Genomic DNA, 26,159 nt, shown 5'->3' with positions numbered 1-26,159 from the left:
AATAATAACCGAGTCATTCATTCAACACAGCATAAACTGGAAGTATCTGTATTTATTTCAATGGTTAAACATTTACAGTAGTGAGCACAGATCCAGTAAACATCCAGTGTGTTACAGTATTTCAATTTATCGTGGTATTAGAAATGAATCAAACTGGAAAGTTCTGAGTTATGGAATGTGGTATAATATTTGTTCATATAAATTACACTCATAAAAGTAAATGAACCATTTTCTACTCTTTATACATGAAGCCATCTACAGTAAAGTCCATTTACATCAGAATCTCCTTAGAGAACGACCAGCTAGAGGAGTATAAATACACACGCTGCAACAGCAACCACTTAAATTACAACTAATAACGCAGATATAGGGGGGAAAGAGGGTTATAAACATGTCATGTGCCACTGGAAGAGTTTACGTTTGAATGTTGATTATAGTGGTTCATTAACAAAAGGCCTCAGCTCAGTCACACTGCGCCGTCGGTCATTTGGGGATGTTTACACTTAATCAGGGGAACGATGTGGATGATTAAGGCCCGAATGTCATTCAGGGCTTCGTGTGTGACAGTTTTAATAAATCTTTTATGATTAGTGTAATACAATAATGTCTAGCTTTTATTCCACTGGGGCTAGCTAAAGTTTTGTTTTTTGTTTTTTTTTACGAGCACATGTGAAGACAAACCTGCACATTTACCACACAGAATGTCCATGTGAATGCATCAAGGAGAACTTGGTATATGTTAATTTCTGCACTTGTTTTATAGGGCAGGGCTGGTGTTCATCAAATATTTATTTTTACTATCAACAAATGTAATAAAAAGACCAAAACTAACCTGTCCAACCTTCCCACTCTTGTAGCACTCAATCCCAAGCCCAACTTGTTCTTATTGAAAACGTAAATCTTTTAAGTCACAAATCTGACTCTTGCATTCCAATCTGATTTATTCAAATCTTTTTGAATAAAGCCAAATGGTTCCTTTAAAAAGCCGGGCACTGTAGTTTTCTAGCAAACGCTACTCTTACAGGAATAAATAGTGCATTGGTTGGGGACTATTTTCAGATGCGGATTAATACACATTCGGTGCTGTAGTCAGTATTTACATTAGCAGAACGTTTTTTATGTGATTGACTTAAAGTAGACTGCATTGTGTGTGTTAATAGCAACATGTCACCTGTCAGTGGGGCTGAGTGATGTGTTTCTAAACGTTTTTGGAAAACATTTTCATTAAACTGAAATGCCAAAGAGACAGAAGAAGATGCAATTGAGTCACGTTCCTATCTGCTGGTTTGACTTCACTAAACTAGGCTATGCAAATAGTGGTACAGTCTACGTTACGCATTGCTGCAACACAGAAGAAGAAGCAGAGGTCGCTAACTGGAAAGAAAACTATGTATTTGTTTGCCAACCACCAATAAACCTCAAAGAAGAAGAAGAAGAAGAAGAAGACGAAGAAGTGGAAGAAGAAGAAGAAGAAGAAGAAATAAATGCAGTCGCCTTGGCCGTCCAAATGTAATACGGTAATGGGAATCTTTACATCCAGGAAGATGGCAACAGCAGACACAGCTTCTTCTTTGTCTTCTTCTTCTCTTGGAGCAGAAACAGTTGATCTGTCCTGAGTTAAAGGTGGTGTTTTCATCTACCATTAAGATCATTAACCATTTGTTTTCCTCAAGCATGTAGATTAACTTTTTTTTTTGTTGCAAAAACGAGGACGTTTTTTCAAAATGCCGGTGTTACCATGGTTACCATGAACCATTAATGCTTTACTTCCACATGTGTATTAAAAAATGCATACAAAAAACTGCCAATGGAACTTTATGGAAGCTATATCCTGTGGTATATATGAGCTTTATGTGGCTTTGGATTACTTGTCAGGAGGATCAATTTGTGGTATGTTTTGGACTGTTCATAAACTTTGTTGAAAGAAATAAAAATATAGAATATAGTCAGAGAAATTTGTTATAATCTTGTGTAATCTAACTTTGTTCAGAGGATAGTCTGTCCTTCATTTATTACAGCTGCAGGAGAATTGTGAAAATCGTCTGAGGAAAAAAAAAAGGAAATGAAACCATCATTCTGTGGTTGTCTCGTCTGGGCAACCATCAGAGTTCACGCAGTCAAAACTGTTAATGAGTATTTATAGATTATACAGGAGGGGGCGTTCTAAAATAAAATGATGTTTGAACGATCCACATCTTTTAATATGAGAAAGGAGATCTGAACTGCTGCACACTGTGTGTCAGGTATCGTATGGACTACAACACAGAGAAATGCACATCAGGCTGCAATTTCCTCTCACAACTAATGTAAATTTGTGTTAAAAACAGGTCTCAGTGTAAACAGACGAAAAATTAAATGGCCTGATGCGTCCGGGTGCAGCTCAGCAGCAGCAGGATCTGCCTCCAGCTGTTTTTCTGCTGCTACACAAAGAGAGCGGGATTCTGGCCACACGTGACGGAGGAAAAAATGCAGCGACACTATTTGAGTTAGCCTCGTTCTACTTTTCTCCACTGACTCTGAACTGAGAATTGTGCACATACACCTTCGAGTATGTTTACATGTACTACCTGTGCTGGTAAATGTGCATCCCTTGTACAGCGCATGTGCCACAGAGATGCTTTAAATGCGTTCACAGAAAGCATGCATGAAGTGGTTCTTCCTACGAAAATGGTTCAAAATGTCCTGATGTGAACTTGTGGCTCTTATTGTATAAAAGCCTTTGAAACTACAAAAAAAAAATAAAGGAGCTTTGCACTCTCAGCTCACATATTAATGGAAATGCCCGACACGCAGTTTAGCATCCACGCAGAGGGCAGTCAATCGTGACTCGTTTTGGCTCCTGCATACAAAAGTGTAGGCCCCACATCCGTCTAAAATTAAAACAATTATCCATAAGCTTAAAAAAATTAACAAGTGTGATGAACCTCCGACACACGACAAGTTGCGGTAGAGATGGTCAGTCTTCCCCCTCCAGTTTCTGCGTGACACATTTGATGCGGATGTTTTCTCTGAGGTTGCGGAGGCGCGCGCTGCGACTCGTGATTTCCTCCACGTAGGTTTTGGGGAACCAGCCCCGTTCCCCGTCAGACAGTCTGATGCCCTCCACCCAGCCTGATGAAAGAAAAAAAACATTGCACATCAAACACACGGCTACGCATTTTCATCTCCTGCTTGGAGACACAAAATCCTCACTTTTTATGGCCACAAGTTATAGTAATCCAGGGCCAGGTTGAAGTTGGAATGCAGTTTATCATAAAGGGGACTTAATCCGCATTCTTACCATCGCTTGTGATGGTCTTAGCATGAAGAATGTCAGCCTTTTCCAGCGTTAACTCATCGTGCTCTTGGGCCTGATAGCTTTTGATGCACTGAACCTGGGAAATATCTGAGAGGATAGAAGACATCAAGATGAATGAGAGGATTTAATGAAGGTTTACGCTGATTCATAATACAGCTAAAGCTCTCCACTGACCAATGTTCTCACTGGCTTGCTCGATGTCTTCGAGCGGATCAGATGGAAACATCGCTGTGATCCATCTCTGCTTCCCGCTCCTTCGTAGACACAAAAAGGGCAGTTAGAACATCGCCTGCTAAAGCACCTACTCTGGACTGAGGAGCCAAAGTGCCGTCACTCACTCGGTGTGTGATTTGAGCAGGATCTGGTGCTTGAGCTGCTGGCCCTCGCACAGCTGCAGGTGGAAGATGAAGCCCGAGATGCCCTGCAGCTTCTGACTGAGATCCTTCACTTTCAGCTCTCCTATCTTGGCGTGTACGAACACCATGAACTTCCACGTACTGCACCACAAAGAGTCAATGTATCAGCAAGACCTCCGGAAGACAGTGCATGTGTAATTTTCTCAACATTATTAAACAGATCAAGGATGTTTAGCATCTTTCAACGTTACTCTGATGGTACATGTGTATGTTTGTAGAAAAGTGGGATAATCCTGGTGAAGTTTGGTGAAGTCTGAGTGTTGTTCTCATTAATCTCAGTGTCCCTGGATCAGATAGAAATGTTTGATTCCCACAGATTGCTGCTTTAAAGGTGTAGGTTCTCCCTTCAGGAAACAGTTTGACATATTGCAGAGAGTTGAATGAGAACCTAAGTACAGCTCCAGTTACATTGTATAGCCGGAGTCTGCACTGGCCACAGGGACGAGACTCCAAGAAATCACTGCTCTCACAAACAAACAGTCCAATACATAAACCTGATGTGAAACCTAAATTCTTGTCCAGATAAACAATGTGTGAATGACTGAACTTAACTGGTGCTTTCCCCACCCAAGTCATTATGCTAAGCTATGCTAACTGTCTCCTAACTTTAGCTTAATATTTAGCATACACCAAACGCCACATGATACCTGATATACACGATATGAGAGTGGTATCATGTGGCATGAATGTAACTAACTAACTAATTAACATTTAACACATGCTATAAAATGTCCCTGCTGCATCCAGTGAGTCATCAATCAGCGCAATATTGTAGCTCTCGGTCTCTTCGTATGGATGCTGATCACTCACTCCTTCCTCCTGGACAGCAGCAGACAGTCGTTGAACAGGTGGAGGTACACAGGCTTGGTGGGTAACTTCAGCTTCGACCCGGATATACTCATCGTCAGGGTGTCCACCTCCAGGAGCTCGCCGTGTTTCACCAGCCAGCGCGACTGAGAGATCAGAGGGAAGATCTGCAAAAGAGAGGAAAAATGCTGCTGCATTAAAAAACACTGAAAGAGAATGTTAATGAAGACGTTCACCCTGGCCCAACACTGCCCACCGTGACCAACTGAAAACACTTCAGTCACCTTTCCCTCGAAATGGATCTTCTTGTTGAGGTGAATAAGTTCCTCCATCCTCTTCATGGACTGCACACTGGAGTTACATTCTTTGATGATCTAAGAAGACACGTACCAACGTGGTTATTACTGTTGTGCCTCACCAGCGATAATACTGCTGCTCATGCAACTGGCTATTAGGGTCGGTAATCACCACCTTTTTTAGCTCATTGAAAGCTTTCGTGGCGGTGTCCTCATCTCGGGAGCCTGGAGTCGTCCTCTTTAAGATATTCTGAAAAATAAAGGCGATTTTTGAGGACACGCCAAAAGGTAAACAATACTCTTTGTGAGTCATCGCTGGAGGAGAGAAAAACAGCCGGGTGAAATGCCCAGCAGGTCCAAATATTACACCGCTTACAGTTTTGTGTTTGTAATTGGGTTTCAAGTGCCAACATGAATTCTGCAGTTGAATGTTTAATCGTGTACCTCGACGAGCATCTTAAGCCGCGTGATCCTCTGAAACGGGAGGATTAGAAAAGAGGTCAGAGGAAGTCTTTGGCAGACAGGGTCCTCCTCCAGACGAGCCAGGATGCCGGGGAAACGAGGGTTCTCGTGCCTGAGAGGACGGGACGGGGGAGATTTTAGAGGCACACTTTAATGACTTTTAGCGAAAGCGGGTGTGAATTCCAGCGAGAGAGAAAAAAATGTTTCAGCTTTGTCTGGATGAACCATCTGCAAGTTAAGTCACGCAGGTGTAAAATAACACCTGAACAGCCTCAGAGGAAATAATGGACATCCTGCAGGAAACGTGTGGACTTTTATGCACTGCAGCCATGAATGTTCACAGACAGACACTGTACGTGTACACATATGTTCAGAGCTCCAACCGATGATTTATTATACACATGGTGAAAGTAGTAACTCACAGCAAGCGCTGGTACGTCTGCTCCTGGTACGCCTGGTTCGTCACGTAAGGTAAATAAACCCGTCTCAGAGCCGGGCAGTGGTCCAGGACGATGTCGCACACATCAAAGCGCAGAATGTCCTCCTCCAGCCGGTGCTCCAGGTCCTGAAGAAACCTGCAGGTGACCAGTGAGCAGAGAATACACTCAGGGGAGGAGACCCGACGACTGAGATGTTAAAACAAAGACTTGAGGGCGACAGAGGCATTCAGCAGCATCACTTCACCTCTCACTGACATCTTTGACTTCAGGCAGCTTGGAGAAGAGCCACTGCTTGTCCTGAGCTCCGAGACACTCTGCGAGCTCCTGAGACAGCATGAAGTGGTCCACTGCGATGGTCAGGCTACGGATGTACGACGCCTCTGATGTCACCAGCTCAAACTTTGCCTGAGTCAAGGAAGGACACAGTATGTCAGACAAACCTCTACAGTACACAGACAGCCGGGGAGACATCTGAAATGTCTCCCTCACCTCCTGTAATTTCCTTTCCTCGTTGCTGAAGTTGTCGAGCTGGCCACTGGTTCGAACATCAGGGATGTCCTGCCAGAGTGCGAAGGCAGAGCCTCGCGATGAGCGAAAGGAGCTGGATGGAGAGAGATTAGAGGGCGACGGGTTCCCGTCTGAGCCCTCGTCCCTGAGCCCGTCCTCCTCTGTGCCCGGCTCCTTCCCCTGCTGCCTCTGGATCTCTCTGTTGATGGCGACGTCACTGTATTCCTGGTACAGAATCGCTGCAGGAAATAATGAATGAAAAAGAGGATTTTGAAGGAAAATACAAACAATTCTTCGGTCAAAGAAAATAAATATATAAGGGTAACTTACAGCTTGGCAAAAACCGTGACAAGCGATTTGAACTGGCGACAGATGGAAGAATGTCCTCCTCTATGGACTTTTTTCGCATTCTGTGAAGAAAACGTGCCGGCCATCAACACAGTTGCAGATGCAGTTTGCAGTTTTTGTGTTGAGATATTTTAAGTCAGTATTTACCCGAGTTTTGTGCTCCATCGGTGCAGAGGCATGCTGTTGTCACTGCTGGGCAGAGCAGGTGCAGGTCCTACAGGGCTGTGGGGAGCGCTATCACTTGACCCTCCTGAGCCGCGGTGCTTAGAGTTGGCCTTATCTAAAGAGGATCAGAAGCAGAGAGGGCAGGTGTGAGGTCCAGAGAAGAATGAAGACACTTCTTTGTAATGCAGGTTCGTGATGTGATACGACCGGTTTGTTTAGTTACAGCTTCTTGACACCCTCAGCTGCTCAGACCATGTTTTCTCTGGTATGTTTTAAGACATGCGATTGTACACAAGTGAGAGGTGGCGGTTAAATAAAGAAAGAGAGAGGAAAAAGACAAGCAGCCGAGGTCCAGAACTGTGGCGAGTTCAGTATGACAGCGGTGTGGATCATTTTGCATCGGTTTCAGGGTGTAATGACAGGTTTCCTCGAAGTGCTGTAAGAACGTCTGTGATGGGCTTTGAGGTAGTTTTCCTTGTTTGGTGGGTTTATCAGAAGTGTTTCCCCATCAGTAGTCTTATGCAGCCAGACCTTTCTCTACAGTGCTGTGTCATCTGCAGCGACGTGTTTAAAACCAGGCTGCAATCAAATTCATTGGCTTGCATCACACATGTTCAGCGCACCACCATGCCCGTCTACATAAACATTTGCTCCATTTTATCAGGGCTAATCGCGCCCCTCGACTCGTATAAGCATATTGCACAGTTATCACCTTAAACAAAAATTCATTATATCTTCCTTACTGATGTCATACAACAACTACATTAGTTGGTCCATTCAAATGATCAATTATAATAGTGGAAAAAAAATTACTTGTTTTTCCTTGTTTAGTTTGACCAACAGTCCAAGTTCCAAATATATTAAATTTTACAGGCAGCAAATACTGACGTTTGAGAAGCTAGGACCAACAAATGTTTGGCATTTTGAAAAATGTGTAGTAGTTGTAGTTAAAGTAGTTGATTGACTGACTATTTTTAAAACGTAAGTAAATCATGTTTTTCGTATTCAAGGTTAAAAGAATCAACTTGTTCTAACTGTTGGCCGCAGCTCTCTGTAGACGGCCGGGCACGAGGAGGTGATGGCTGGTTTTCTTTCAAGCAACAGCGAAAATGGAGTCTGACAAGGAATTCTCTCTCTGACTAAAACATGAGAGATATTAAAGGAAATACCTGCATAAACAAGTGAAGCAGTGCCAGACAGCTGCCTGCGCAAGCGTTAAGACAAAACAGAGATGTTTTAGCATTTAGCCTTTCAGTTGAGAGCCGACGGTGTAGATAAGCATGAGAGAGTTATATACTGTATGGCCCATTATTGGAGTGAAGAAATATCTTTTGAAGGAGTTCAAACATTTGAAGCATCCATTGCAATGAGCAAGGTCCAGTATACAGGATTTAGGGGGATGTACTGACAGACTGACCCGAAATAATTGTGTTTTTGTTACCTTAGAAGGAACCTTTCGTATCTACAGAGGGAGTGAGTCTGAACAAAGTTACTTTAATCAAAAATAATCAAGGAAACAGATGACCAAGTAGTTCATTTCAAGTAGTAAAAACGTTTTAGCTCGTACAACATAAAATGCAATAGTTGACTTTACTTAGTTACTATGAGTTTATCGGTTACTTTTAAAATGTACAGTGTACGGTTGCCCAGAATGGACAAAACCAATTGCAATCTCTAGAGAGTGTCTTTTGCGTGTGTTTAAAGTGGCCGCCGTAGGTCTTCTACACTGTACATTTTAGAAGTTGATTAAAAAGGTCAGGAAGCACATTACCTCAGATTTACCAAGTAGATGACAATAAAATATAAGTTGTACGAGCTGAAAAGTTTGAACAACTTACAAGTATTAGTCTACCTTACTGGGTCATATTTAGGTAATCAGTGTCCTCGAGCTTGGATGGGCGTAGGGTTCTTAAGTTCGCTGCTAGATGTCACTAAATCTTACACTCTGGACCATAAACCTGCCCCTAATCTGTATACCTGTATCAACTTTGTGGTATGTCACTGTATGTGTTATTGTTTTGTTTTGGGTTAGTGTTTCTGGACGACCTTTCCATCTAATGCCACCATGACGATGGTTCTGTTGTCTACTCACAGTCTGGGTTGGGGCTGAGGCTGTAGGAGCTCTGTCTGTCCCGGGAGGCCACCCGTGCAGACAGCGACTTCCCCAGCTTCAAGGTGAACGAGTTCTTCCTCTGCGACAGCTGCAGTCTAGATATGAGTTCTGAGGCCGAGAAGCGCCGTCGCTCTTGGTCCCCTTGGCGGCTGCGTGACAAAAAGCTCCCCCCTGTGGCACTTGACGTCTCCACACTCCCGCTGTCCTCGCCCAGCCCTGGCACTGAGTCCTCTATTATGTGCAGAGGTTCTGCAGGTAGATCAAATATATCGTCGTGACTGAGGTTTGGGAGGTCCGTAACGCCGTCCGTGGATGAAGAAGTCGAAACGGCCTCCAGGGAAGATAATCCACTCAGGTCCTCTTCCAGGAAAGATGCGAAAGGTCCTGGGAAGATGTAGTCTGCATCCAGGATGGGGCTACTGAGAGAGTCGTCGCTCAGGCTTTCAGGGGAGTAAACCTGCATCTTTCGCCCTGGAAACAAAAAATAGCTTTGTTAGATTAAAAGGAAGCACGGTTAGAGTCTCTGAAACCTAATGCATTATGTCAGCTAAGCTGCACACTCACGTATGGACTTCTCTTTCACTGAACCCTGTGATGTCCTCCTCTGAGGCTGGCACGAGTCCGGGCTCTGAAACCCAGGACCTTCTGGTGAGGATGGGGAGCAAGGTAAGTGTGATTCCCAGGAGTCTCTGTTTGTGTACAGAGAGGACAGAGGGAGCGACAGAGGGAGGCTAAGAGCTGCGTGGAGGGGTCGACACACTGTTGTGACAGTACGAGGCTTTTCAGTCTGCTCCTGGAAAGAAGTCCTGATGCCATTACGGGATTCGAGCTCGCCGTCGCCGGCGGACGTGTGTGAGTTCAAATTAAACGTAGAGTCACGCTCACTATCTGTCCTGTGGCAGCCGTTCTGCGTGTCATTCAGTTCATTGAGCGTGTGTCTGAAACCGTTCAGGGTCACGGAGTGTGTCGTGCATTGTGCGTCCGGCCTCGGAGAGCCAAGACCATTTACTTTAGGAGTCACTGGTGGTTGCAGCTCAATGAAAGCCAACGTTTCCTGCTGGCACACGGCGATGTGCTTGTGGTGGCACGGGTGGAGGAGAGGCCTGTCCTCCTGGGCCTCGCTCAGAGCCTGGGACTCTCCGGAGCCAGGGATCCACATTCTGGGACTCTCTCCTCGGCAGCGAAAAGCGTGAAGGTGCGGTTGGAAATCAGGAAAAGGTGAGAATCCATACCCAGGGAGCATGGCTGAACGAACACATGGGAGCTGCAAGAGAAGAGAGGGAGGAAAACTATTTAATACGTTTTAGATGTATTAAAAATGTCTGCTCCATAGTCTTTTCTCAGTCTACTGGTACTCCTGCAGAAAAAACAGTTCAAAGCCAACCAGATGGAAAAAAAAGAAGGCTTAATAATAAGACTTTAGGATTTACTTGATTCTAACTTGTGAGGGTTTGTATGAAAGTTGTGAGTGTAGAAAGGGCGGTTGAATCTTATGTTCACATCATTATTCATTTTTTATCCAATATCCCTCCCCCAATTTTTCAAAATAATACAAATAATTGTGATTGCGATTCACAACTGAAGTCAAAGCACAAACAACTTAAATCCAACCTTAAGACCTACCCATCTAGATCAGGAGTGCCAAAACGTAATCCCTTTAGAGGGAGCCAACAGCGAAAACCAATGAAGAGCCACAGGTGAAAAGCAAGCACCTTTTTTCATTGAATTGTTAAAGGATAAGTTCACCCAAGCATGAAAATTCAGTCATTATCCACTAATCTCCTTAACCCCATGCTGATGGAAAGTTTGGTGAAATCACCTAGTGCACAAAACATTTCTCGAGCTTCACAGCAAAACAAAAAATAAAACAAAAGAAAGAACATAAAAATACTGCATACAGTCTCTATCTCTGGAAGCCCCAAGGTCCCAAATTAATTAGAAAAGCAAAAGACGTTAGATGTTTTTATCTCCTCATCTACTTCAGTTGTTTGCCGCACTGCAACCTGTTCAGATTAAGATTGTAAAATAATTAAGAATCAGGTTTTTTTTTTATCTCCCAAAAGGTATAACAGCACGTACAGGGATTTATGTTATAATTGTTTTATATCGTGTTTTGGTTGTTGTTGTTGTTGTTGCTGCTGCTTGAAACATCTGGCTGGCCAAATCAAGTCTTGTGGTAGGCCAACTGTGGCCCATGGGCCCCGCTATGGGCGGCCCTGATGTAAATAGATCTGAAGTCCAATCAGGCGCTGTTTAGCTCAGTTGGTAGAGCAGGCGTCCCATGTACAGAGGCTTTGTCCTCGCTGCAGCGGATCCGGGTTCGACTCCCGGCCCTGGTACCTTTGATGCGTGTCACTCCCCCTCTCTCTCATCCTGTTTCCTGTCAAAGACTCCAGCTGTCCTATCAATGAAAAGCCAAAAGGCCAAAAAATACTTTAAAAAAAAAAAAATAAAAATTGAAATCCAATTGCAATGACCCCACACACGTGGGTGGAGAAGGACATGTTTTTAATGTCACTTGTATTTCCTCACTTATACACTTGATTCTATCGCCATCTATCTAAGTGAAGGATATGGGTACACTTTCTGTCTTTCTTGTCTGCAATAAGGAAATCATGATTATTTCTGAATAATACCACAAATTCATGTATTTTTTAAACTGCATGTAGAAAATGGTTCATGTGACTTTCTGCAAACTGAGGAGCACAACTTGGAAAACTGGAACGTTTCCTCAGAATGTTGATGTTCATCTACCAAACATTAACCCAGCAACCAAATACATTTGACTGGACACAACTCACTGTTTACAACTTGGCTTAGTGTCGCCACTTAGCTCGACCGAGTGTTGCACACTTTATTCAGTTTTAATGAAGAGTAAGCAGTGTTGTGTGACTTTCATAAACCATTCAGACAGTGTGTGCGTGTGTGGTTGTTGTTGTTAGTGGAGAAATAACTTTCTAAAATGGCTTAAACACATTTTTGGGATTCAATATGAGATGTTTACACACCCTGAGCAGACACTCCTGGAATTAGCGAGATGGACGCACAAACTATTGACGCGTGCATGATGCTTAGCACTCATGGTCTTCGCACACACACACACACACACACACACCCACACACACGTACCTGCATGGACACACACGCTCACACACTTAAGTCTGGTGTAGTGTGTCTCCTGAGCCGTGTCTTCCTGCTCTAATTAAAGACCTCTCCACACACAGCACACAGCCCCTGTACTTAACATCTCTAGACACACACACACGCACGCACGCACACACACACACACACACACACACACCAGCTTCAGACAGGATACCACCACAGACACACAGACAGACAGAGGAAGCGAGCACATCTTCAGCACTCTCACCTTTCACCTGAGATCCATACTCATCAATCACCCTGGCTGTCCCCGTGGCTTCCTGTGAGCTAGCAGGCACCTTCTCTGGTTGAATATTTACAGTGAGCGTCAGTTGAAACGCAGCAGCGGCTCATAAAGTTAGCTCTCCTGACAGCCTGTTGAAACAACACTTGTGGAGCTCTGTCTGCTTCCTGAACAGGTAATCCTCAACTTCTCACTTAAACACCAGGTACACGCGTGCTAACATACAACACACACAGTCTGGTATGTATGCACGGAGGTATGAAGAGCTGCCTCAGTTTCATATTTTCAATTTAGTCTCACCTCTCCACAGTTACAGGCTCACAGCATTTTCTTGTTCTATTTTCAAATTACTGTAAAAAGCAGTACTTCATCATAACCAGCTTTAGTCGACCTTATGGGTCTCTCAGGTCCTATGTTTTAAACCTTTGTGTTTAAAGGTGCAATATGTAAGATTATCCACCTGTCTTATTCATACTAAACAGTATATCAACAGAGTAACCACTAACGGCTGTAGCTGCTATTAGCTTGCAAGCTAAGTTTACCGTGTTGTTGTTTACTATCTGACCATCACCTCTTGAAGAAGAATGCTAGCCTACTGTCTCACATTTAGTTGTCACTTTTAAGTGCAGCTCCATTAAAATAAGAATCAAATTCGTTTTTTTAATTCCTTGAGACAAAAGAAGTTGCTCTTTGGTGCCTCTGGACATTTCTCCAGACCATTTTTTTGGGGGAATAAGCTATAGACATTGGTGCTCTTGTCTCAGCCCAGTGCTTAACTTAATGAACAAAGTAGGACGGATTGTATGTATCTAGCAAATCCTTAGCTGAAAAACATAAGCTACCAGTAGAGAGGAGAAGTCCCTCACCTTCTGCTGCACCATAGGACCATATTTCAGAAAGAATATGCACAGTAGTTAATAGCAAGAGACAAATACATTCCTGGAGAAATACACACCCAACAGTGGCCTATGTGATATTGTCTATTGCTCTTCAACCCAGAAATGAAAACCTGTAGAGCCAGAACGGTATATGAGCGAGCTTCAAAAGACTGACTAACTCTCTATTTGCATAATTGCGGCTCTCAATATGGCCAGACTAAATCTTTAGGTAACAGCCATGTTGGTGTTGGTGATGTATATTTAGCAAGATGATGCAGTTCACAGAGCTGTTTTTCGTGATACTTGATGCTATTTTGTATCTTTACGACAAAGGGTTTAACTGACAAACATCTGTAAACATGTGATTCATGGCATAAATTCCAATGGCTAAAATAGTTTTTCTCCCTATTGGATACTGTTCAGACACACTGGAAAGGGTGGGCTTCGCCTTTCTATTGTGTCCCAATGTGACGTACAGTATCTTGACAGTAGCCTATATTAGTTTGAAAGTTTGAGGTTGGGATTGAAAGTTAACACTCAACCTCGGAAACAGTAGTCAATTAAATGGTCTCAGCACTAAGTCCACTTAGGAACCACTTGTGCTGGAATTATAAATGTTCACATTTCCATTCTTCTGAGCACTTTTGACCTCTCGTCCATTCTGGCTCAAGAGTTTTTTGCCATTATTATGAAAATGTTTTTTATATTTTGTTAGAATCATCGAAAAAGCTGTGACTTTGACTTGAAACTTGACAAATAGTGACCAAAAATGAACAATGCAGTGATTTCTTTGTTTTCTAAGCTGTTGCCAAAGCAGCCACAAAACAGCAGCTCCCCTGTTTTCTTTGTGTCGCATTGTGGGACAATATTATCACCTGACTGCATTTAAAAATCTGGTCATTTATTGTCTGGACACTGGAATTTTTAGGCATCTTTCCTGCTGCATACTCTCAAAACACAGAGTTAGCATACAGCATAGTGTTATATTATTACAACAACACATACGATCCACTTCATTCACAAATTTTTATTTGTAATTGATCACACTGATAATTAAACTTAATGACATGCGTATATTTAACAAGACATTAAGTTGCACATTAAACTGTGCGCCTGCAATTTCGATGAGCGCAGCCGTCTCATGAGCGCCTCTTAACCGGATAAATGCATAAAAATGAACGCTTTTCCTGAAAGTATAACTTTGTTTATCAGGTGTTTGTTTGCTCAGAGAGAATCACGGACTGGAAATCACAGAGTACCGTCTCTTCATTGAGCGCACATGTGCTGCATGCTGTGAATATGAGGCAGTTGAGGGGCCACACCTGTTCTTGAGGCAACGGTAGGCAGCCCGGTCAATCCTATCTCTCTCTGTTTCTCTCTTTCACTCACACAAACACATACACACACAGACACACACACACACATACGTTTGCATGCATGTATGCTTGCACACACGCAAACACAAGCGCGCATGCACACAGTAGATCAGGCACAAATGGTTACCTGTTCCCCGCTGCAGACAAAGGCAGCCTTTATGTGTGTGCCTGGGCCAGGCTGCCCTGAGCACAGGACACCTGAGAGGGTGTGGGAACTGCTTATACTGATCCACTCATATAGTGCAGCCACTGAGCCATATAAACACAGCCAGACCACTGCTGCATAATGACACAAGCTTATTGGTGTCTGGATGCGATTACCGGCTGGTTATAGTGTAATCCCGCTGTTTTAACCTAACTTTACTTTCCTCTGTCTTACTTAGTACGGTCTGTCATGTGAGATTAAATAGGAATATTTTCCTTGTCCACTGCGCGTCGTCAAGAAAGCAAAAAAATCTATTTCATCGTCTCATCTTTCACTGTTATCCCAATAAATGACTCTTCACATACAGTAATCCTCTGCCAACAGCCGGGTCGTCATAAATCAACATAATCTTTGCAGAAAAATAGCTATCTGCTCATTTGATCGCGAAAACCTCGACGATCCCGAAAACTGACAATGAGCCTCGCCACCACATTTATCAAAGCATCCAATTACACGTCCCCACATTCCTCACGCTGATACAATTATATCACGCTATTAAAACTTCAATTCCAAAGACGTGTAATTTCCCTTGTCATAGCAGGCTGTTATTTGTGACTGTTATGGACTTTGCTGCCAGTGTTTCCCCCTGTAATTTCACTAGGCTGCTCTAAGACGCCATGTCTGCATACAGCGGCTAATGAATGACACACTGGCATGCCTTTAATGCCAGCAGCCGTACGCGCGGGATTTTTAATTGTCATATTTCTCATCTTGAGGGTCTCGGAATAATCCTTTAATGCGTCGTATCGCATGAATATGAGCGTAAATCTGCCGCTGATTCAGCTTCATGACAGAGCCAAATGTTGTGTAATCGCATAATTAAAGTGGGTTTGATGTTTGCCATGAGGGAGATGAGGGCGTTAAGACAGATGGATTCACTGCCGCAGCTGTTTGTGGTTCACGAAGGTGAAGAAATATGTTTCTGCACTGTTTGATTTTCGAATGTGAGGGAGAGTGATAGTAACACTCCTTTATGGAGGCAGGATGATGACGCTTCACGTTTCAGAGAGGAAAATCATCGTAATATATCTGTACCTGCTAATATCAGCTAATACTCTGTGCGGATGTTGGTTCTATTTTGGTTGGTTCTAGTTTCAGCTGTCCAATGAGCTCTCTTAGCTTCAACACAGTCAGCTACTTTGTTTTGCCCAGCAGAATCCTGCAGGTCTGATCAGGTATTCTCTTGGGTAAGATGTCAACATATCATTGAAACACCAAGACACAATTTTCCTTGATGGCACCACAAATTTGCATCTGATTTTTAAACCGCAACAGCAAAGTAACATCCACACAAAAGCAAACAAACAAAAACAAAACACAACAGAAATCTCAGTTTCCACCTAAACTACAAAATTAAATCTACCATCTGCCAATAATTTAAAAAAGCACCGACTAAAATCGAAGTACACCTTTCACATAATCAGGTCCAGAACAGCCTGCTTTTAAAAAAAAAAAAAAAAAAAAAAAGTCTTATGTATTTTGGTTATTTTCAACAATATTCCATGAAAATGACTCAAAACAACAATTAATTAATCCGGCTAAGAACATGGGCACTGTTGTTTACTTTAAGTCGCTCCTTACAACCATCCTGCTGCTGTAAATTCTCACTAGAGCACCAAATGTGTATTAATCCGCAGCTGAAACTAGTCCCCAAACTACAGTTCCCAGCTGTTGACTGAAACTATTTTTTTAAATGAGAAATTTTAAAAGTGTATGTCTACAGTCTGATGCAGTGGGCTTTGGGCTCAGTGCTGCAGTGGAGGTGAGGAAGTCAGACAGGAGAAGCTGACGTTTAATCCTGCCAATTTTTAAAATGAGTATTTCTACTGCAGCCCCATAGCAGGAGATAATATAACATGACACATTTATATCCACTGATGAATTAAAGGTCATCATTAGGAGTGTGGTGAAGGAGGCATGTGGTTGCTGTGTTTGAATCGCTGTTCTGTTTTACGGCTGCTACCTCGGCCACCTCTCTTGTAAAAGACATCTTTATCTCAGTGAGACCTCCTGGTACAATAAAGGTGAAATGAGATGAGTAAAAAAATCCTGCTTGGTCGCAGGGTTGACCACTACTGACCCATGATATCTCCTCCATAATGACATCACAGATCTGCTGAGGGTGCTTTTTGTTACTTTTGACCAGCTCTCCGGGAAAAGAAAACCTGCTGAAATTCTGCTGATCTGGACACAGCGATTCTCGGTGGATGTTTTCCAGACTAAAAACTAAGCTCGTGAGATTAAGTAAGGCTTTGCCGACAGGGAGACGCTCTTAAAAGACACTTCCCATCCTCTTGTGTGATACAGAACAAAAAATTCCCAAACCTGTTTGAGTTTCACGACATTTACCTTCCTGCTCACAATTCAGCTGTTCAAACGCGAACGTTGCTTCAACTAGGTGACACCTGAAGTCTAAAAAAGTCTACCGCGGCAGTTATTTTTCCTGTAATTTGCATGTCGATACACAGGGTAGGTAACTTAAATTAAATTAATTAAAGCCAATGGGAGCGTAATATACAGGAGGAGATAAAACTTGATCACAAGCGGCTGTAAGTCAACATAAACAAATACAATCTGTTCATTTTCTAAATGCCCTGATAGATAAGTAAAAGTTAAGGCAACTTGTGACACAGAGAGGACACGTCACCCGCTGGTGATTGGTTAAAATAAAACAAAATAACCTCCATCTGAACAGGTTGTCAGGCTAAACGCATGGAGACATTTTATTGGCGTTACTGTGAGCTTGCTGTATTGTTGCCGTACCTACTGGTCACAGAAACACTAAGTCACTAAGAAACAAATTTGAGGAACTTCTAGTGTTAGAGTGTTTGTGGGGTGGACGATTAACCTGCCAATACTTCACCTCACACCGATCAGACTTTGAGGAAACCGTCCGTCCCCTCCCCCTCACACAACTTCCCCCCCCCCCCCCCCCGAGCGTAGGACCGGTGTGTTTGGTCAGACAGACCGGAGTGTCCTCACAGTGTGGTGCGACCGGCTCATGTGTGTGTGTGAGATCGCAGTTTAACCCCGTCGCATCGGACCACTAATTGCCAAGCAGTAGACTAAAGAGCCCGGCACTGTCTGCCGAGACAAGACATGACATCACTCTGCGTCACATCTCGGAAAAAACCACCCTCCAGGGCCAAAACTGCTCTTTGTTGCATTTTCAATCAGCGGAGAGACAGTGATGAGTCAACAAACAACAAATGCTTTATAAAAACGGTAGAACTGGAATTATAAAGTTTGAACAATGTGATGTCATAAAGGATGTGTCTTTTTTCGGCGCAGAATCATTGAACATCGCTGGTGTTTACTGGGTGATGGAGCAGACTGTGTAGTCTCGGTCGCTGCTGTGGAACTCCAATAACACATTTCCGACGTGTCTTCTGGAGGCTCGTGTGCAAGTTTTCTGTTCATTTATCTAAATGCAAATTATGAAGTGTTGACATAAAAACAACAAAGGGCAACTGGGAACTTGTTGATAACATTTAGACGTTATGCAACACGTTCCTTCGGCTTGAAAACAGTTTAATTTATCTCCCACGTGTCCTGCAATGCATGTAAGCTGAATTCTGTTTAGCGCAACATTTTCAAAGGTACACAAAATACCTGAATGGAAGGCCAAAAGGCACGATCTTCATGGTATTTTAATGTGCTTCATCTGGACCGACCCAATCAAAACAAACTCCTCGGCGAGACTCAAATACCAATCAGAGAAAGCAGACCAGATGTCGCGCTAAGCTGCATTTTTTGTTGTGGATCACACGCCTGAATGCTGCGAGAATGGTTGAGTGAATCCAGGTCAGGGAGTTTCTTGGTATTCGTTCCTCTTCCAGCCTCCACCCACTGAGACAGGTGAGCACCCCAGAGGCTACAGAAGAGGCGGATGGTGGGGGGGGTGTTACCCAAATGTTTACACATGGTGTGGGTCCTCTTAATCCTCCTCTGCAGCCTCAGGCATCGTACCCACGACCTTCTGAGACACTGCGAAGATGAATACTGACAACCTGCCTTACAACCACACAAAGCTACAACACACACCTGAATGCGAGTGCGTGTCTGGGATGCGCATTTGATTGAAAGCGACAAGACGAAGAGAGGCCTCCCCTGACCTTGTCTCACCCGGCGGGATTCCCGCTAACAGATGCGGACAAACAGTGATTTCTCATTTAACAGCCTGAAAAAATGGCGACCATCTCACACGTAAACGCCAAGACTTCTGGACCTTTAACCTCCCCTCCCCCGCAACTTCACTCTGCCACCATAACGACTGCGGGCACATAAGCTGACACGCAAAGAGACACACAGCCAGGACAGTGAAGACACAATGGAGCTATTGAAAAACTTATGGAAATAACCCGGTCTAATTATGGTGCTTTGTCATAAGTCGCAAAAGCTAGCAAGTGGATGGAGGGCCAAGGATCCAACACGCAGTAAATCCAGAAAATCTCATAATCAGCAGCTTCTGACAGACGATGGTTATCTGCATGTGAGCAGAGACTCTAAGTAAAGGAGTGCTGATGTAGGATGTGTTGGCATGTCATATGAAAAAAGGTAAATTCAACACATTAGAAGTCCAACTTAGAGGAAAGACAAGACCCTGTTAGCTCACATAGAGTATGTTCAAACCACACCAGACTCCATTGCAAAAAAGGGAATTTTACAAATGACTCATCCATCCACTTATGTTTCATGGAACTATTAACAACAGTTTCTCTGTTAACAGATATCTCACTGTGGAATAAAAGTGTTGAGCGATATATTGTGTGAGACATGCCAACACTTTTAGAATTGCAACCTTTGGTTATGTCCAGTGATAGAATGTAACTAAGTACATTTATCAATGTATTGTACAACTTTAAAGTACATGGACTTTACCATGTTCTCTTTATTCTTCCACTCCACTACATTTTGCAGCTAAAAAGAATACTTTTTACCCTATATTTCTTTAGTGGCTTTGCAGATTACATTTTGCACCCGAGCAAAAGGAGCCCATTTTTAAATGAATTAATTTGATGTGCACCTGGATATAAATAACATTGATTGAAAAAATCTGAAAAAGGCTGAATGTTTGATCTGATAATTAGTCATACATATCAATATGTGTATAATCTACTTTTACTTGTGCTTTTGATACCTCTGTACAATTATTGCCAGAAAATTACTTCAACAAACAATAAGTAATGAACGGGTGACTTTCACTAAAGTAATATAGTAACACAATAGCTCTCAAGTATGCACCTTTTACGACATTGGTTGTGTCATTAAATATCTATGGATTAGACAACATTTGCTTTTCAATGTCAGTAAATACCCATCACAATATCCTAAATCCCAGGGTGGAGTTTTTTTGTCAGACCAACAGCCCAAAATCCAAATACATTTAATTTACAATGAAATCGTGACAACATCTGACGACAGATGTAAAAGCAGCAAATCCTCACATTTAAGAAGCTGGAACATTTAAGTACTTTAGTTTGATAAACAGCTTTAAAGGATGACGCTAGATAATTCCCGTATTTTTCTTTGTGGTCAATTAATGCCACAAAACTACAAAAAACCACAAAGATTGTATCATAACATGTATTGTCTGTGTATCCAAAGCCGGATATATCTTATTCCGCTGAGCCACAGAGCTCCATTGTTGTCAAAAAACTGTGAGAGCCACACTTGCACTGGGTGACAGGTTCCTTCATTACAATAAACAAAGTGCAGTTTATTTTCAGTGAAACCCAACATACTGTACGCCATCCTGCTGCTAGCTAGAACGTTAAATTGTGTTTTACTCCGCAGCTGAAAGTAGTTCCCAACAAACAATCCCTTTTGATTTACGTTTGCGAAAAACTACAATGCCCAGATAGTATAAATTGACCTCTTTTTAAACTCAGTGTCCAACTTCTGCTTTTGGTCCCTCAATCAGAAAACAAGACAACGGACATATGTAGCATGGGATCATGGGAGTTGTTGTCTTTATTGTTTTACAACCAACACTGCTGATGAAAATCGACACGACTGGGGCAGAAATGATCCCGGACAAGGTAATATTCGCCGACTTCCTCCCTCACTCTCTGACGTATCAGATGGACTAACGCATTGTTGGTTTTGGTCTTTTCATGAGACTTGTTGACAAAAAGAAAATATAAAATATCACCAGCCTTATCCTTTAAATGTTTAAGTCCTTTGTCATCCAAAAATGCCAAGCCCTATCCTTTAATCCATTCTCAAAGTCACTGGTGATGAATTGCCCGTTGATGGACCAGTCATAACAACACTAGAAGCTTTGTAGCAACTGAGTACCATTAAAAGAAGGTGCGCCATTCATGTATCTGCTGTAGTTCCGCTTTAGGCTGTTTTTTTTTTTTTTTTTTTTTTTTTCTTATTCATTTCAAATTCAATTGTAAGGAGGACGCTGCGTTTGCTGTACTCAAACTGTCAATCAGAGCTCTTTGATTCCAATCTGATCCTTTGCTACTGAGCTCTCGAGAGGCTGACCTACTTTACAACAAATTGCTGATGCATCTCTTGCATTCATCTGCTCCTGCGTTCACTCGGGCTCCCTTCATCTCTGTTTTCGAGCGCTCTGCTCCACTTTTCCCCAGCTGAGCACCAGCAGTTTCTCCTCACACACTCCCCCCCCCCTTCCCCAATACGACTTCTGCTTTTATTATCTGGACAGGCATGGACAAGCCGTCCGCTGGGCTGCTTGTTGTTTTGAAACATAATAGGGTAAAAGTGGAACACACCTTTTTAACGAGCTGACCGTCCACAAACTGTTCCACTTCAGCCCAGAGCTAAGGCTATAAACCATTCGAAACCGGCCTCTGAATACCAGCAGTGTCACCAGGATTAACGTGTGGGATTGAAAGCGAGCTAAACGCCCTTGAAGACGCTGAAAAAAAAAAGAAAATAAGAGCTGCTGCTGTTGTACTTGAGAGCAACACCTGGTTTGTGTTTTTCTTCCCTAGAGGAGCAGAGAGGCAGGAAAACAAACATTCTACAGAAGAAGCCAGAAACGTATTATCTCGCATGTGAAACGCACACCGTGTCGTATTGGCCAAGTCACAATGTGGAATAACCTGAGGGCTACAGTGCTAGACAGGTGTGCAGCGGCTTGGCAAACAGCGCCTCGGGGCTCCAGTTTTAACCTTCATGTACGGGCCAAATACTCTCTGACACACAGATTAACTAATAAATGACAGCACCAGTGCACCGCCGCGTGAAAAGTGAATGATTGGTGCATTCAAGCAGATCTCCGGTTGTCTTAAAAAAAGCAGCTTTTCTACTTACAAGTCAAATCCGTCACATTACTATATTATTATTAAGTGAATGCACTGGTTTTCAACTCAGTAGGTGGTCCGTTTTATAGTCCCAGTTTGAAGTTCACGTCCAACTTTTAGAGGCGCCCAAAGCCCCAGATGAGACCCTCCGACACACAGACAGTCTTCCACATTCCCTGGATGACTCTGTGAGCTCATTCCTCTGAAATTGACCAGTAAACCGAAGCAGGAGGCAAACAAAGAAACTCGGCTATACACGTGCAGGAGCAAGGACTGCTATTATGGGCTATTAAGGCCGCTGCTATTTAGGCCAAGAGCCAAGAAGGCTAGGAAAGTGACAGGGCCCCCTGAAAATATCAGTGTCCCTGATGTTTAAAGGGCAGGCTGCCTTCAGTCAATGATGCCTAATGATTTTAGCCTACTTTTGAGAAGAGCAGGTCAGAACAAACGCAGTCACGTTCCAGTGGGCACCTGAGTGTGTGAATGTCAAGGAGCAGGGGGAGCATTTGTATGCAAGGTTAGCTGGGGGAGAGGGGGGGGGTGAGGGAGGTATAGACGGAGGGTGAGGTGTGGCGTTCTGGATCTATTCCCCACAGCGCACACACACATGCTCAGACAGCCACTGTCTGAGTGGCAGGTGATGGGGCAGGTGCTCTCCAGACATATGGGGGGGGGGGGGGGGGGGAGGAAGTAGGAAGAGGGAGGGGCCCTGTGGTGAGTTATAAATCTGTGTGTGATATGAGCAGGCACGCAGAGGGAAATCAAATGTGCAGTAATGTGCTTACAGGCTCAAAACTCAATCGGCGCTAAAGGAAATCAGTCCTAAATCTTTCCTTTTTCTGCCCAAATGTGACGGCTGTTCAAAAAACATTATTGTTATCACAAGTCTGCCGTGAGACAGGGGATCTCCAGCCTGTAATAAAGTGCAGTAAAACAGTTCAAGGTCCTGATTTATGCCTTGTGCTGGTATACGTCTGCCCAACGTGCAGGTGGTGCGTTCGAGTCAGACATACCGTAGTAAATCAGATAATCCAGAAAACACCCACAGCTATCTATTTGTGCTCCAGCCAAAATATGTACCTCCAGTCCAGACAATCCAGACACACAGGAGAAGCAGTCAACACACATGACAATACCCTTAGTCATCAGGAGGGCAGACAGTGAAGGCATGATGGTAGTCTGGAAGGTGTGGGTCACGAGAACAAGAAGGGCCCAGCTTCACCAGAACTAAACATCATAAATTGTGATGTTTGGTGAAATAAAACTCGAACCGCTGCGTGCTGCTTCTGGGAAACACATTTTAAGAGCACACACGCACAGATCCATGTAAACTCCTGAGCTAACAACCTCCAACCAAGGATCTTTCCTTGCCCGGAGCCTCGGGTGACACGTTGTTTGAGTCTTATGCTAAAATGTCCCGCGAAGGAGAGCCAAGTGCCAAGTTTCAGCCGTGTACAGTTTTTAACAACCTCTCATCCAGCATACTCGAGACATGCACTTACCTGCCCCGCTCTGCAACAACTCATTGCTGCACTGTAACCATCACATTGGAGGCTCGCTCGCCTCTCGCTGCACTGCCTGGAGAGCTTCTGGGAACATTATAGATGCAAGCAGCCACTTATTCAAAAGGAATATATAAACAGTGAAGCTGATGATCTGGCAGGATGTGTGCATCTGCTTGTGTTGGATTTTTGGCTTTCTTTTGACTTTTGACTTTTTAAATGTGTGGCAGTGAAAACAACTGTTAATCTGCCAAGTTTTCTAATCCTGTGTTCCTCTGCAGTGCTCACGCATATATTGAAGGAGCTGATTTAAACAGCTGGTTTCGTCCTAACAACACACAGGCAAACAGAGCCCTGATAGTCCACCTCACTGCTGCTTCCTGAATCCCATATGGAGACAATATGTACCTTTGTTTTCAGAGAATATATGCTGTCAGAGAAATGCAATGCACCTGACGGGCTGCACAAGTGCAGAGCCTGCACACAACGCGGCTCAACTTTCACTCATTTCTTTCACAACAGGACATGGCATTTCTCTGCTTTGTTCATTTTTGGGCGAAAGAGTGGAAGCTGCAGTTTTTAAGTACTCTACCTCATTGGTGTTAGCAGCCTAGTGTGTGTGCTGGACGGTGGCCAGCGGCAGTGTGTGAATCCAGGCCATCCCAGGGTCAGGCTGAGCCACTCTGCTATCCATTGCTGCCTTGTGTTCCTCCCGGCTTCTTTCCTTCCTTCTCCTCCCTTGGCTTCTTCTTCTGTGTTTTCTTTAAACGCAGCTCAGACTTTGTCAAATCTGCGCTCTTCTGCCTGTCTCCTCTTCCTCTTCTTCTTCCTCTTGTTCGCAGCCCCCTCAGGAAAACAAAAACAGGTTGGAAAAACAGCCACCACTTGCTGCTCTCAGAGCTACTTACAATGCAGATCCCCTCTCTAAGCTCCTCTGCTCTCCCTTCCCTCTCGCTCCTTTCCCCTCCCTCCCTCTCCCTCTCTCTCTCTCTCTGTGCTACTGTTGGGGAAGAGCTCTCTCATTTTTCCCTTTTTCTCCTCCCCCTTTCATGCCCTTCCTCTAACTCTAATAGTTATTTAGTGTCTCATTTCAGCACCTGCTTTGAGACAGAAAGAAGAGGGAGCAGACAGACTTGGAGGGAAGTATGTTGCCCCTCGGTGGGAGTGTGTAAAAATGTGCACGTGTGTGTCAGTATGATGGTGGTGGGCTCTTCTTTATCTGCAAAAAAAAAAACAAAAACACATACACACAACACATGCTCGTGTGTGTTCATGTACAGTGACAGGTGTGCGTCTCCACATTCAAATTCGCAAAAAAGCACAACTTCTGCCATGCAAAAGTGCACATTTTTGTGTATTCGCTTCACTGTGTGCGCAGATCTAACTCTAGAAGTGACTGTGTGTGCGTGTGCGTGTGTGTGTGTGTGTGCGCGCGCCCGCATGCAGCTTTCACTAAACGTCAAACTGTGGAGTTGGTGACAGAGAGAAGCTGCTGCGGCATGCTTGAACTCTCTCATCTCTTTTGGTGCTCCCTGCTTGCTGCTGTATCAGCTATGTTCTCTAATCAAACATGAAAAGAATGGCGGTGGGTGGTGGTGGCGGGGTGGCGGGGGGCAGGTTACCTCGGGACACTAGTTTACTCAGCAGTGGTGGATGTCTAATTGTCCCCGTTTTCGTTCGGGGGAAAAAACGGGTCACTTAAGGGCTGAGAGCTGTTTGTGATTTCACTTTTTGTATCGGAGAAAAATAAACATTTTAAAAGGGCACTGTGCTGTTTTGGAAATTCAACAAGAAAGTCAAACTCAGGCTTTTAATGTGAACAACATTATATCATCGCTTTTCCATAACTGAATAAACACTTTGTTCTCAAGGGAAATAAAGCTAGACTGTTTGAAGCAAGAAATGTGGCAGGGTCCGCCACACATAAACAAAGTAAAACTTCAAGGTCAGTTTGTTTATTCAGTTTAACCAGTCATGAAGACAAAGAGTTTGTTTATTAAGGTTGTTTGGACATATATAAATCAGCCAATGATGATCTTTCTCTTCTGATTACAATGTCTTTGCACCTTTAAAGTGGCAACACTGAGGGTACGATCCAAGTTTTGAGAATTTAAAAAGTAATTTGGGATTGAGAAAATCTAGTGTGTACAACAAAGCTATAATTTAAAACTAATTAAAAAATAACATAAGACACAGCTATTTGAACCTAATGTTGCTGTACTGCAAACTCACAGCTCAGCCAAGCATTCAGTGTCCTATGAGGGACTACTGGCAGCTACAGGCATGGTTTAGATGTGATGACCAGCGAGAGAAGTGATACAGTAATGGCGGCTAGAATAAATGCTGCGATAGCATCAGTTATACCAGATGACAGACGGATGGATCGTCCTATCACTTGCAATGTGTTTGTTGGAACGCGGCTGCCATTTTTCACATAGTTCTGTAGAACCAACCATTTTGTGAAACAAACCATTCGGCGCACCATATTTGGTTTCCTGGCTTGTAAACTCGGTAAACTCAGTTACTTCATTCCTTCATTTTAACCTGCAGCTCAAGCTCTAACAAGGTGACTGTTTACTTTGACCTTTGTCAACTACATGCTGTGATAATATGTCAGTGTCGTTTATTTTAATGTCCTGCTTTATTTAACAAACACATGTATTAATGCAAGTTTAATG

General features: G+C 43.4%; 1 protein-coding gene across 2 annotated transcripts; it reads right to left on the bottom strand.

Annotated features, from left to right (window-relative positions):
- Positions 1-32: 32 nt before the first annotated feature.
- Positions 33-24,989, bottom strand: arhgef19 (Rho guanine nucleotide exchange factor (GEF) 19). 2 transcript variants are annotated; one of them, XM_030423269.1, is made up of 16 exons: positions 24,074-24,989; positions 9,417-10,116; positions 8,832-9,323; positions 6,722-6,854; positions 6,557-6,636; positions 6,209-6,465; positions 5,964-6,124; positions 5,702-5,854; positions 5,262-5,391; positions 4,993-5,067; positions 4,806-4,895; positions 4,525-4,688; positions 3,637-3,795; positions 3,473-3,552; positions 3,281-3,385; positions 33-3,111 (listed from the first exon to the last, which is right to left on the bottom strand). In XM_030423269.1, exons 2-16 carry the CDS (start codon positions 10,093-10,095, stop codon positions 2,957-2,959), a joined length of 2,913 nt encoding a protein of 970 aa, XP_030279129.1. In that variant the 5' UTR covers positions 10,096-10,116; positions 24,074-24,989; the 3' UTR covers positions 33-2,956. The 2 variants fall into 2 exon arrangements, with proteins under 2 accessions (XP_030279129.1, XP_030279128.1); XM_030423268.1 differs by lacking the exon at positions 24,074-24,989 and adding an exon at positions 23,482-23,545.
- Between the last annotated feature and the right edge of the window lie 1,170 nt (positions 24,990-26,159).

The sequence above is a fragment of the Sparus aurata genome, chromosome 7 (assembly GCF_900880675.1).
Source record: "Sparus aurata chromosome 7, fSpaAur1.1, whole genome shotgun sequence".
Classification (NCBI taxonomy): Eukaryota; Metazoa; Chordata; class Actinopteri; order Spariformes; family Sparidae; genus Sparus; species Sparus aurata.
Note: the sequence above shows the minus strand (reverse complement) of the source record. Positions and strands in the feature narration are given on the sequence as shown.

Bases quoted from the DNA above. Each gene is read 5' to 3' on its own strand.
- arhgef19 (XM_030423268.1), bottom strand. From the start codon at position 23,505: ATGAGTTGTTGCAGAGCGGGGCAG. The intron at 5,392-5,701 runs GTGAGTTACTAC...CCGTCCTCTCAG, and splicing joins CAGACGTACCAGCGCTTGCT to GCACGAGAACCCTCGTTTCC. The intron at 3,386-3,472 runs GTCAGTGGAGAG...CTATCCTCTCAG, and splicing joins GCAAGCCAGTGAGAACATTG to ATATTTCCCAGGTTCAGTGC.